At 37.0% G+C, this 13,829-nt stretch overlaps 1 protein-coding gene across 2 annotated transcripts; it reads right to left on the reverse strand.

Annotated features, from left to right (window-relative positions):
• Positions 1 to 4,024: 4,024 nt before the first annotated feature.
• Positions 4,025 to 11,313, reverse strand: emc10 (ER membrane protein complex subunit 10). Of its 2 annotated transcripts, XM_067374357.1 has the most exons (8): positions 11,201 to 11,313; positions 10,991 to 11,057; positions 10,792 to 10,904; positions 10,589 to 10,702; positions 9,803 to 9,987; positions 7,784 to 7,877; positions 6,805 to 6,907; positions 4,025 to 6,216 (listed from the first exon to the last, which is right to left on the reverse strand). In XM_067374357.1, the coding sequence occupies exons 1-7, from the start codon at positions 11,294 to 11,296 to the stop codon at positions 6,821 to 6,823; spliced, it is 756 nt and encodes a 251-aa protein (XP_067230458.1). In that variant the 5' UTR covers positions 11,297 to 11,313; the 3' UTR covers positions 4,025 to 6,216; positions 6,805 to 6,820. The 2 variants fall into 2 exon arrangements, with proteins under 2 accessions (XP_067230458.1, XP_067230449.1); XM_067374348.1 differs by lacking the exon at positions 6,805 to 6,907 and having other exon boundaries at positions 4,026 to 6,216.
• Positions 11,314 to 13,829: the final 2,516 nt, after the last annotated feature.

Genomic DNA, 13,829 nt, shown 5'->3' on the forward strand with positions numbered 1-13,829 from the left:
TCTGAAAAAAGGGGGAGGAAAAGACACTGCCTACTGGGAGGGAAGGAGGTCTGTAGGTGGTCGAGGTGGTGAACACGACAATGATCCTGTCACTTAAACCATGTGTAGCTCACGTGTACCGTGAAACGAGCCAATAAAAAGGCTATAGTACCGCACACATACAAAATCTAGATATGCAGCAGAACTGTTGGCAAAAAAGTGCAGAGTGCAAGATTTTTTAAGAAAATAACAGGGTATTTTAGCTTATTTCACTGAAAGTGTTTTGGCAAAAAGTGTTTAAAAAATGTTTGTTTATACAAAGAGAGGAAAGAATAGGTTTTCTGACCCCAGAGTTCAGCAGGGCATCTGACATTGACATACTGTCACGTCTGAAGGACATCTTCACACGCAACCACAGCATTTTTCGGCTCACCTTTTGTGTTGTGGGGAATGTTATGTATCCACAGCAACATTGATGTACCAAAATGTTGGACTTGCAAATGGGAGTCATAAGGAGCCAAAGATTTAGACTAATCTTACTAAAACACCTTAAAGCAATGCGGATTGAAATACATGATTTACGGAGAGTGCTGACACTTGGCTGCAGACCTTATGACATGCCTTATGAGGCTTCAGTTGCTTAATGGATCAAAAGAATCGTAAAAACAGCAAAGCTGTACTAATCTGAGGTGGATCGACTGAACCGTATTACAGCACATTATCGCTCAGTAATGAGAGACATTTCTTCATCTCAGACTTTAATGCTTGAAAGCAGACTGTCAAATGGCCTGTCTTGATTCCTAAATAAATGATAAATGAGACATGTGTATTCCTTGTCTCTCGTTCTTCGCACCTCTGTTCTCTCTTTAACGTGGTAATACGAAACAGCTTCCTTTCCAAGGAACCCTCTGTTTCATTAGCTCCTCATGCTTTGAAGACCTGTAAGTTAGCCGGTGGAATTTTAATAGGTGGCAAGTGGCATCTGTAAGCTATGTTTAGCTAAAACACAGTACATTGTGTGGGTATGTGAAAGTTTTAAGAGACACCCTAACCATACCTCCCTCTGAAATAGCATCGGTGGAATGACAATGGTGTGAGTGTTTGGCTGTTCTGTATAAATCAGAAGTAACTAGTATCAAAAGATAGTCATTATATAATATCAATAATAACAGATAATGATAATAGTGCAAATGCAATGTAAAATATTATATAATATATATATATTGTTATTTACTGTGTGTGTGTCTATATATACACACACACAGTAAATAACAATATATATGCTTATGTAATATATATTATATAATAGTTTACATTGCATTTGCACTATTATCATTATCATTACTGTATTACTGTATTTATTACATATTATTCAATAACTATGAATATATGAATATATATTTGATATCATATTTAATATTCCATTTGTGCTAATAATATAATCTTGTGATTTATGCAGATTAATAACAATAACAATAATAATAATGATAGTATTTCAAATGCAATATTAAATATGATATAATATATATTTTATAGGTGTGTATATTATTTACTATATATATATTTGTGTATGTTTGTATATATATATATATATATATATATATATATATATATATATATATACACACACACAAATGTATTATTATTACATATTGTTTAATAATTATGAATATATTCATATTTATTTTATATGATATTTAATTCCATTTGTGCTAATAATATATAATATAAAATAATATATTCTTGTGATTAATAATGATAATGATAATAGTGCAAATGTAATGTAAAATATTATATAATATATATTACATAAGCGTATATATTTTTATTTACAATATATATATATTTACGTGTGTGTGTATATATACAGACACACAAATATATTATATTTATTACATATTATTCAATAATTATAAATATATGTGTGCTAATAATATAATATAATCTTGTGATTTATGCAGATTAATAACAATAACAGTAATAGTAATGATAGTAGTGCAAATGCAATATTATATATGATATATGTGTGTTTATTATTTACTATAGTTACTATAAAGTTTACTATATATATATATATATATATACAAATGTATTACTATAATTATTACATATTGTTCAATAATTATGACTATATTAATATTTATTTTCTATGATATTTAATATTCCATTTGTGCTAATAATATATAATATCAAATAATATATTCTTGTGACTTATGCAGAATAATAACAATAATAATGAATGATAATAGTGCAAATGCACACATATATATATATATATATAATATTTATATATATTAGATACAGACAGACAGAGACAGGATGAGAGATTTCTGACTGACCACTGACAGAGGCCTCTCCCAAACAGAGGTTTCTGTTTCCTTTTCCTGCAATATTTATGTGTTCTTTTCTCATATGCCAGGCAATTCTTCTTGTGGACATATTTGAACTGGGTTTGAGTTCAGAGTCAGACTCAGATTGAGTTCCTCCTAAAAAAAGAGCAAAACAACAACAAAATTTCAGTCTGAATAACTTGCAGATGTTTTGTGACCTCCTATTAGGTCTTTTTGTGTCTTTCTCCGTGTGTTCAGAAAAATACAGTGGCAGGAAGGGAGTGAAAGAGCGAGTGAGAGAGAAATGCCCTTACGACGCCACACACAGCACTGTTCTGTCTCAGTTTCAACTATGTGCTTCTTGGTATCCACACATTCATCAGGGCTGTGATGATAGTTCTTCACTGAATGGGATCTATTTGTAGAGAAATTCACAAGTTACCTAATACCAACAATTTAGAGAGGGATAAACGCATGAGATTTGTAAAGTCAGATGTGCAATGTTTTACGTCTCATTAGATTAACAGCTAATGCCGGAAAAACAATTCAAGATCTCCTGCTGCTCTGTCTTTTGACCTGGTACATTTTAGCCCACCAGAGCTGTTTACAGAGGCCAGAAAGCACAAAGGTGTCAGACCTTGGCATACCGGCAGATCCCTTTACTGGCCAATGACTTTGAAATTCATTCAAGCTCTCTTCTGCTTGCTTTAGAGTTTAACCGTGACTTTGACTTTGGCCTGGACACAAAGAGACTGACACTGATTGATTAAGGTCATTGACTTGTAGATGCCCTGCTCCATGGGACTACAAAATCTTTCAGAGAACATGGGTGGGTGGCGTGGTCAAGGGTTTAAAGGAACACGATAGAGTGTTGTCGGCGCTGAGCCTCCTAAGATCCAGATTTACCACATACTGCCAGTTATACATGAACGGACCCAAGACAAACAGGCCCACAAGCTGAGAGTGACTGACAGCTGACGAAGATAGCCACAGAGAGGGGACATGAGCATATGGTCTGCGGAAGTCGATCTAGAACATTCTATCCCCAAGTTCGCTTCTGTTTACAGCAAACACACTAATAGCCGCATGATGGCAATGAGAGGATGGATAAAATCTCGGAGAAGAGCCATGTCTGTCGAAAGTCAAGCTTTGATGATTAATCTCAAGCAACTGTGGCCATGAGCTGCCTTTTTTCTGAATCTAAATCAAATAAAAAGTGAATGTTTTGTATAAAGCCCCTAATATATTATAATTATTAACACTATATTGTTGGAAGTCAAGCTTATAGAAAAACGTACCTTAAGTCTATGCCCTACTCTGGTATCGGTTTGTGTCCCTTTCCCATCACCTACAAGTATGGGTATAAAAAGGTTGGTAAGATATTTGCATTAATTAATTTTTGCATTAATTTGAATAATCATACAGTAAAAACAGTAATGTTGTGAAATATTATTACAACTGTTTTCTATTTTAATATATTTTAAAATGCATTTTTTCCAGTGATGGTAAAATGAACTTTCAGCATCATTACTCCACTCTTCAGTGTCACATGATACTATGATGTGATACTTAAAAAAAAATTCTAATATGATGATTTGATGTTTAAAGGTGCCCTTGATTCAAAAATTTAATTTATCTCTGCATAGTTGAATAACAAGAGTTCAGTACAATGGAAATGACATACAGTGAGTCTCAAACCCCATTGTTTCCTCCTTCTTATATAAATCTCATTTGTTTAAAAGACCTCCGAAGAACAGGCGAATCTCAACATAACACCGACTGTTACGTAACAGTCGGGGTGTACACCCCAATATTTGCATAATGCCAGCTCATGTTCCCAACATTATAAAGGCATTAGACAAGGGCAGCCAGTAACGTCTGGATCTGTGCACAGCTGAATCATCAGACTAGGTAAGCAAGCAAGAACAAAAGCGAAAAATGGCAGATGGAGCGATAATAACTGACATGATCCATGATAACATGATATTTTTAGTGATATTCGTAAATTATCTTTCTAAATGTTTCGTTAGCATGTTGCTAATGTACTGTTAAATGTGGTTAAAGTTACCATCGTTTCTTACTGTTTTCACGGAGACAAGAGCCGTCGCTATTTTCATTATTAAACACTTGCAGTCTGTATAATTCATAAACACAACTTCATTCTTTATAAATCTCTCCAACAGTGTAGCATTAGCCGTTAGCCACGGAGGACAGCCTCAAATTCACTCAGAATAAAACTTTTAACATCCAAATAAATACTTTACTCACATAATGCGAAGCATGCATGCAGTATGCATGACGAACATCTTGTAAAGATCCATTTGAGGGTTATATTAGCTGTGTGAACTTTGTAAATGCGCTGTAATATAGTCGATTCTTTGATAAATGGAATGTTCAAAAGAACAGCATTTATTTAAAACATAAATGTTTTTAATTTCTATTTAATGTTGTCTTTGCTGAACAAGTTTTCTAGTTTGTAGTTTCTTAAAAAAAATAGTTTAGTTTATTTTAAGGTGTCTTTGTTAGTGTAATTATACATTTAAACACTGAGTAATATTAAGTAACTTCATGCACTTACTATAGGGTTAGGATTAGTTTGGTTTGGTTTAGTTGCATGTAATTATGCATCATTTATAGTTATTACCATAGTAACTGCATGTAACATATGTAACAATAACACTAAAATAAAGTGTTCCCAAAAAACTTACTGAGCCCAAACCTTTGAATGCTAGTGTAAAATACATTGTAACTAGTGTTGGGGGTATTGAATTACAACTAATGAGTAATGTAATCAGATTACTTTTTCAAGTAACTAGTAAAGTAATGCATTACTTTTAAATTTACAACAAAATATGTGTAAGTTTTTCAAATAAGTAACACAAGCTACTTTGTTTTTCAATTTATTGACTGACGCCTCTCCAGTCCCCGTGTTGAGAGAAATCGGGAGTAAGTGCAGAGGCGTTGTCTGCGCTGTGTCAACTTGGTTATTCTAGACTAGTTCTAGACTAAATGTGAACATACATTAATATGCTCATTTACTTTTCTTGCATCCTATTATTGAATAGCAGAATGGCAGCACAGCTGAAAGGTTTTTTTTTTTAGCTTACTGTACAGGCGTGAATTTGCATTTCCTTCAGCCTGAAGGCTTTTTCATTTCACTTTGGTGTGAAAAGGGCCTTTATATTTGTTTGTTTTAAAAACAAACCAACAATCCACCACAGATGGGGAAAAAGTAATGCAAAAGTAACAACGCTTTACTTTCTAAAAAGTAACACAATTAGTTGCTTTTTTAGGGAGTAATGCACTATTGTAATGCATAACTTTTAAAAGTAGCTTTACTTAACACTGATTGTAACCCCTAATGTAGCTTGATGCATTTTACTTTTTAAGAGTTTATTTCCTAAAGAAACTTTTCAGGCTCATGCTCAGGCGTCATGGCGTCAAGGTGCAAAGAGAAGTGGTAGTACCAGCAGAAGATGATGTTATTATTATGTTATTTTTGCGACTGTTGCAGTGCTCGTAGAAATTTAGCATGCTCAAAGTCTATAGTTTTCAAAGTGCTTGTATTATAAATATAAATGGTAAATAACCATGCTGACAACTTTACCAGTCATTGAGTTATTTTATTAAATCAGTAGTAAAAACAATCCAAGAGTGCAGTTATAAGTTAAGCTTTTCAATCATTATTTCTCTAGAACAATTCTTCCTTTTTAAATGTATACGTGTCATGATGAGTGTCAGTGAACGGAAAATCTGCTTTAAATTATTATGTACAACACAGGAGTTTTTGTTGCCATGGGAATCATCGTCCTCCACCATTGGCCGCCCCTCCTCCGGCTCCGCCTCCAGACTGATCCTGAGCTCCAGACATCATCAGGAAAAGAACAAGAGGGACAATATACATCCACTGGTGATGAAAGAAAAAAGAAAAACACAAAAGAGGTTTTAACATATTTGTTAGCGGTTTGAAATGCAACACATGGCGGTTCCTCTCCAGAGTCAATGATTAGGTGCGGGGCAATTACAGGCTTTTGAATTAATTGGCAAGTTTTCCCAAGCAAATCATTTTCAGTTTCATCCTTCCTTACTCTCTCTTTGACCAACCTCCATCTCTTACTGCTTCTTACAAATGACTTTCCACTGTGAGGGAGAAATCAGGAGAAATGAGACTGAAAGTACAGGAAGAGTGAAGCAAGCAGAGTGGGTCATGAACATCTCTGAGCTTGAGACTACTACCACCTGCTGATATTACTGGCCAAAAGACCCTATTTGATCAAAACACCACTGATTTGGTCATGACCCAGCAAGAAACGCACACAAAAAAAGCACAAGGACGCACATCAAACAATTGAACACCAAGCTGAAACAGAGGAAGGATCAGAGGATTTGAGTTTGTATGCATGTGGGTGCGTGTTCAGACCCATATACACACACACAATGAGAAATGCAGCTGGAGTGACAGAGTAACCAAATAGGCTTAAATGAGTTTCAGTACTTGAAATGAATGGAAATCAGCTCTGCTCTCTGGCGCCCCCTGGTGGGGTCTGTGCTGAACTGGTGGCCATGAGGAACACTGCACCTCCCAGAATCAAATACCACTGGAACACAGCACAGACCAGCACAAAGTCAACACAGACACAGCACAGTCACAGCATAGTGAATGCAGAACAGCCAACCATCACGCAAGCTGCTAGAGAATTTAGAGATCGGTTACAAAGAGGGACATTAATACTGGTAGGTGTATTTAGGAAAAGACAGAACAGACCAGCAACTTCAACATGGAGCAGAGCAGCAAATGAAATAACGGTTAGCTCAAAATACATCCAAAAACACACAGTAACGCTCATCTTAGGCATTTCAGTCCACTGATACACAAACTAATTCTAAAGAGGAGTAGAAGGCCATTTGTATCTAGATAGCTGGGAAAAATTGTCACATTAGTAATTAGTCCAAATGCAATACGGTTGTCAAAAGTAGCAACTTCAGTACCTGAAATTTTAAAACTGTGACGATACCAGCATTTTCTTTTAATCACTTCATTTATTTGTTAATTTTTAATAAGCAAGTTTGGAATGTGACAATATTTACATGTTAAATACTAGAATTTTGAGCAGATTATTAAACCCCTCTGATTGGTCATTGTGTTTACGCGCTCAACATATATGTCAACATATTACAACATGTTTTTGAATCAATGTAGCCAATCACAGGCATATCTGTTGAGCACCATGAACACCACGGCCAATCAGAGGTGTCTCAGAATCCGCTCAACAGCGCTCAAAATGCTAGGGGAAATGCCAGAATTGTCACATCTTTTTGGTACCAAAATCAGTACTTTTGACAACACTAAAATGCAAACACAATTACTTGAGTGAACCTAACTTTCACAGAAATGTCAAGTAAAAACTGGCACAACTCAAACCAGTAATGAGTCTTTAGTCTCACACGTCATACAGAAAAAATAGAATACTCACATATTTGGCAAAGAAGGATTTCTGCTCTTGCGGGTTTTTGCCTTTCTTTTCCATTTCCTGTTCCATCCTCTCAATGTAGGGTGCTGTTTCAGGTCTAAATCAGAGCCATAAGACAAACTCATTTCCAAATGATAATCACATATGCAGACAACGCAATTTGTGGGTGCAATGTTTATATACTCTTTAAAGTACTCATCTAAGTGTGGAAGTGATCAAATAATAAAGTAAGTGTGTAGACCAGTGGATCTCAACCCACCATGAGGCCTCAGCAAACTTCCAAGGCCCAATAAGCCTTACAAATGTTTTAGTGTATAACACTGAACTGCCTTCATATATTTGAGATGAATTATTTATATAATACAGATTTACCAAAGATACATATCATCTTAGATAGGAGGGCCTTCAAATATTGTCTTGGACAAAGGGGCTTTTGGGTAAAAAAGGTTGAGAACAACTGGTGAAGACTAAGTAACAAAGGTAGCAGTCTGACTGCTAGGCCATGTGTCCACCAAAGCATTTTTTTTCCGAGGTTAGCACACTTTTCCAGTTGTTTTCAATGGGATCGCTGCATTTTTAAAATGGCAGGAGTGTAACGAGGAGCTGAGCATCTGTTTCACCCTCAGCTTTTTTTTACCAGTCGCTGAGAATTGAAGAATGTTCAACTTTGGGTAAAATGCAGCTCTCATCACTGTCACTTTTTACCCAGCCATCCAATCACAGTGGAGGAAGGGCGGGACAAATACCACAGTCACCTACCACCTAGGGTGCTTCTCAATTCTTCTTTGTGCATCCTCATTTCCTTTCCTCGCGTCTTAGCTCCAACCCTTCAGAATGCGAGGGAAGGACACAAGGAAAAGACTCGAGGATAGAGGAATTTAATCAATTGAAATGATATCCTCGCTCCCTTTAGCGTCACTTCAAAGCATCATCAGCTGTGCTCGAGGGATCTACACATATTTTGTTAAATTTTGTTTAGTTAAAAAACTATATACAATATATTAATAAAACATGATGCCCCATAGAAATATTTGAGATGTTAAGTGTATTTAAACTGCAAAATTAAACCATACATTTAAATTATTGTGACGGATATGAAGGGGGAGGAGAATTTATGCGTGCGTCGATGAGAAAGACTTCCGCAAAGGATGCACCCGTGTATCCTTGCTCAATCCTCGACCCTCAACTCCTCATGGTGCAATTAGAGAATATGAGATATCCTTCAAGATGGCTGACCTTGAGGGATATTGAGAAGCACCCCTAGTCTTGTGTAGCCAGACCTTCAGACTGACGGCAGAAGGTCTGGACTCTATCACAGCTTTCATTGGCCAAGGACCACCCAAGAAGACGTTTGACTGACATGTAACGCAACCAATCAGTTCGTTTTGTTCCGCGTCAGTTTTAGGGGCGTCGATGTCCCTACAATAACAGACTGGCGTGCATCTAATAAATTATTCATTCAAGAACGTTGTGCAAGTTTACTGCAACAATGAAGCCGCAAACTTCACATAACATTGTACATTACATGTTTTTATATAGAAACAATAAAGAAACAATCTATCTGTGAAATTAGATAATGGTAACATTTCCACAGATATTCTGTATCATGGCAAGCAATGCGTCTCAACTAGGGCTGGGCGATATATCGCATGAGATTGTCACGCGCATTTCGTCAGTAAAGCCGGTTTCGGCTCATTATCGAAGGCGATTCATCTGCGATATGAACGCGATATTGCGTAGCTTGTCAGTGAACTACGGCTCTGTCTATTAAATGCCGCTCCATTTGAAAGCAGGTGATGGCGATTTAGCGGTAATCAGAGAACCGGCTTTACTGACGAAATGCACGTGACAATTGCATGCGATACATCGCCCAGCCCTAGTCTCAACTGGGAAAAAACCGCTGCGCTGCCAAAGCGCTCTCAAGCGCACACAGTTAAGCGTTTTCGGCTGGCTAAAAACTTTGGCGGACACACAGCCTAACAGCGTAAGAGTGTGTGTGTGTGTGAGTGTGTGTGTACTCACGCCGGTGCAGTGACTGGTGCCACAACACTAATTGTTGTGTTAAAGACTTCCAGGTCAACCTCATCCTCCACCTCTATTCCACGACACGAGCCGGGGATTGTCACTATGGAAATGCCGATGACATATCCGCTGACATCAGTGTGAAGTGTGATGACATCACTGAGGTGGGACTCCACTAACGAGCACTGCAAAAAAGAACGAGACAAATGTATAATAAAAATGTGTGCATGTGTGTATATACAGTACAAGTACTGGGACAGTAAAGACAAAATTGCTCTGTTAGCTGTGGTGTCGAGACATCTATAAACATGATTAAAAGGATTAATATGAGGCAGAAGTACATAATGTCACATTTTATTATTGGCTGTTTAAACAAAATGTTTTACCAACTAAGAAGTACAGCACTTTTAGAGTTTCATCCCTCTGCCTAGTGTGAGCACAAGTTTTAACTTAAAGCTAATGTAAAAGCTAATATTTAATTGCAAATCCCTTGCAAGCAATCACAGATACCATAGACATCACCAGACTCTTGCTTTCACACTTTGAAATGCTTTTCCAGGGCTTTAATTCAGCCATTTTCAATGGTTGCTACTAGTTCTGGGGAGTTTCCGCCTTTAGTCTCCTCTTCAGCTGGTAATAATTACTTCAGCTTATAATTATAAATTAATTTCTTTAATAAAAATAAACACTCTTACTGACCCCAACCTTTTAAACGTGTATATACTGAGATTTAAACTCAAATAAAGGGCCCTATCTAATGCTGATTTTTGCAGGAGGTTGACATACAGCTCTCACGAACGCAGTAAGGTAACCTTCAGACTGTCTCTCTGTCTGTCGATCCACCTGTAGAGAGACTCTGGGCACCCGGATCCTGTACAGACCATCAACTGCTGCCACCTCCTGAAGGACACAGGCAGAGAAATACAATATATTAGACCAGAGACACAGCAGACATTTCATCCTTGCTTTCCTAAAGAGCAGGTTCTCACCTTCAGTGTATTCCTGTCTTTCTCAGAGAGCTGGTTTTGTGAGAGATACACGCTGTTTTCTCTTCCACCCCTGAACTGTAGGGCACCACGAAGGTGAAATCTGGGAACATCGTCTGAAACAAAAACCCAGCAGTGACGTCGCTATAAAGAGGCATATTAATAGACAGACTAACTATTAAATATTTACCTTAATACTCACCCACTTCAAATGAATGCTCTAGTGGCACAGAGAATCCGCTGAAATCGGTGTCCACCGCTTCTCCCACCTGACAGACAAAACCGTTTACCGTTACATTCATTCGGTCTCCATTCAGACGGATCAGATAGCAGCATAACCTAACATGCGAAGATGGCGCAAGAAACCAGCGAATACACATATCGAGATGTTTAAAGGACATTTTCAACTTACCCTTCGACCGTTATTGCATTCGCCAGACTGTGTCCATAAAAGCGTAATAATTGACAGGACGGACAAAATAAGCGACAAGGGTCTAATCGTGGCCATTTTGTCGCAAGTCTTGGAACTTCCGCTTTGTGTAACGGAAATAACAGTTACGGCGTTTCAAAATAAAAGTCGTAGAAACATTTAAGATCATCGATTAATGCTACGTTTATATTCATCATTTATTTTTTACGTGCTAATTTTAAAGCATCAATATCCTCCTGAGACCAGAAAAAAAGTTTTTTGAATTTAGTATTTTTTCACGTCATTATATTGTTTAGAGCATAAGAAACAAATTAAAAAATATATTTTTTTGAAAAATAATATTATCCATGTTATGCTATGTGCTAGCTCTGTAGTGGACTCCAGTCAGGACTAAGTTGTTTAGAAAATAAAATGACATGAAATGACATGTATAGGCAAAAACAATGGGATTTTTTTCTTAAATCACCAATTATTTTTTATGCTTCAGGACTGTTTTTAACCAAACTTTGTATAAAGATGAATCTCAACTATGTTATGAAAGATAGAAAGATTTTCCCATTCAATACAATGTATCTATAAATTGTATCTAATTTACATATTAATGTGTTCTTGGAGCAACATGTGATGAAAAAATAAGTGTAATAATGGGAGTAATAATTGGCAACATTTTCATAATAATATCTAATAATAGGAATATTGATATGTTTATTTTGCTATTCACTTGTGTCTCCTAAAATGCTTGAAAAAAATGATTTAAGTCCTGTTGTCTTCTACAGTGGAAATCGATGCCTCGATGAAAAAAATCGATGTTTCGTAACAGAAAGTCATATTTTGATTATAAACCCCAAAACATTTTTCTGAGATGATGATTTATAACAAACAATTTGAAAATTAATCCAATTTAAGTGATAATTACAAAATATTGTATTTCCATAAGAGTGCTAATTTTCATTTTCAGTCATATTTAAAGACCAAGAAGTTGTTGTCATGGTGAAACCTCTACAAATTTGGCATCTCTGAAAAGCCCTGAATGTGCTCTTTACAGGACATCCAGACTTAAAAGAAAATCATTAAAATATAATGAGGGTCCCAGGAGGGTCCCAGGAGGATATGTATTTCAGTTACATGCGATTGGATCCCTTATGAAAATTAACCATGGTTTTAATAAAGTAAAAACATGTTTTTTTTGTTTGTTTGTTTGTTTGTTTTGGTGTATTGAGTAGTATAACAACACAAATACCATATTTAACCTATGGTTATTGTAGCAAAACCATGGTTATTTTGTGGTTGCCATGGAATTACTGTTTTTTATTCGTAGTAAAACCACGGTTAATTTTCGTAAGTACCACAATAAAAACCTTATGTTTTTAACTAAACATATGAAAACATTTTTTATTCTCATTTATCTCGGTCTTAGGCTCTAAAACTGATAATTTTGCTATGTTTCAAGTAGCAGAATGAACTACAGAAGTTTTGTCTTGCTGCAAAAACAAGCAACCTGCTCTCCCTGCTGAAAAATCCAGCTAAAACCAGTCTAAGCTGGTTTTGGTTGGCTGGTCTGAGCTGGTTTAAGATGGAGCTGGTTTTAGCTGGTCTCCCAGCCTGGGTTAGCTGGTGTTCAGCTGGTTTAAGCTGGTCTCCCAGCCTCATAGCTAACCAAAACCCCTCTAAAACCAGCTATGACCAGGCTAGGAGACCAGCTTAAACCAGCCTGACCAGCACAAATAAACGAGTTGCCTCACCAAAATATATATACTGTTAGTAGTTAGTAGTCTGTCATTGTTAAATTTTGATTCCTCTTTGAAGAAATAAAATAAATAAATAATAAAATCAACTTAAGTAAAGCGGACATGGCAACACTGCTAGAGCTGCCAGTGTGTCTTCTCCTCGGCCGCTAGGGGGCGCGCTACACACGAGCGCAGTCACATTGAAGTACTGCTCGAGTCTGCACTTCTCTCGCCGGGCGCAGTGGCGTGCGCCTGTAATCCAAGCTGCTGGGAGGCTGAGGCTGGCGGACCGCTTGAGCTCAGGGGTTCTGGGCTGCTGTGGACTATGCCGATCGGGTGTCCGCACTAAGTTCGGTATCGATATGGTGCTCCTGGGGGAGCCCGGGACTACCAGGTCGTCTAAGGAGGGGTGAACCGGCCCAGGTCGGAGACGGAGCAGGTCAAAGCCCCCGTGCCGATCAGTAGTGGGATCGCGCCTGTGAATAGACGCTGCAGTGCAGCCTGAGTAATATAGCGGGACTCAGTCTTTTGTGTGTTTTTTGAGTTTCTCATTTAATACGGGATTGCATTCATTAATTATCTCTAAATTAATCCGAACTTTTAACTTTATGTGGTACATTACTCAACCTTCTCTACCTACAAAATTAAAAATATGTTCACGGATGCTTTTAATTAACATTTTGCCACAAAATGTGGTTCATTTTAATTCCATTTCAGTGGCCAGAAAAGAAGTGATGTAGTGCCCCCTCTGTTTATGGATTGAATTACACCTGAATTTTGTGCAACATGAATCACTGAACCAATATGAGTCGCTGTTCGCATTATTTTTGTATTTTTTATTTCATCACACGGATTTCCCCCCACGATTAATCCATTCTCAGCGA

The sequence above is a fragment of the Chanodichthys erythropterus genome, chromosome 3 (assembly GCF_024489055.1).
Source record: "Chanodichthys erythropterus isolate Z2021 chromosome 3, ASM2448905v1, whole genome shotgun sequence".
Taxonomy (NCBI): Eukaryota; Metazoa; Chordata; class Actinopteri; order Cypriniformes; family Xenocyprididae; genus Chanodichthys; species Chanodichthys erythropterus.

Excerpts from the sequence above, each read along its gene's own strand:
- emc10 (XM_067374348.1), bottom strand. The coding sequence starts at position 11,296 with ATGGCCACGATTAGACCCTTGTCGCTTATTTTGTCCGTCCTGTCAATT. Across the intron at positions 11,058-11,200 it reads AATGCAATAACGGTCGAAGG|GTGGGAGAAGCGGTGGACAC; the intron begins GTAAGTTGAAAA and ends TTTGTCTGTCAG. Across the intron at positions 10,905-10,990 it reads AGAGCATTCATTTGAAGTGG|ACGATGTTCCCAGATTTCAC; the intron begins GTGAGTATTAAG and ends TTTTTGTTTCAG.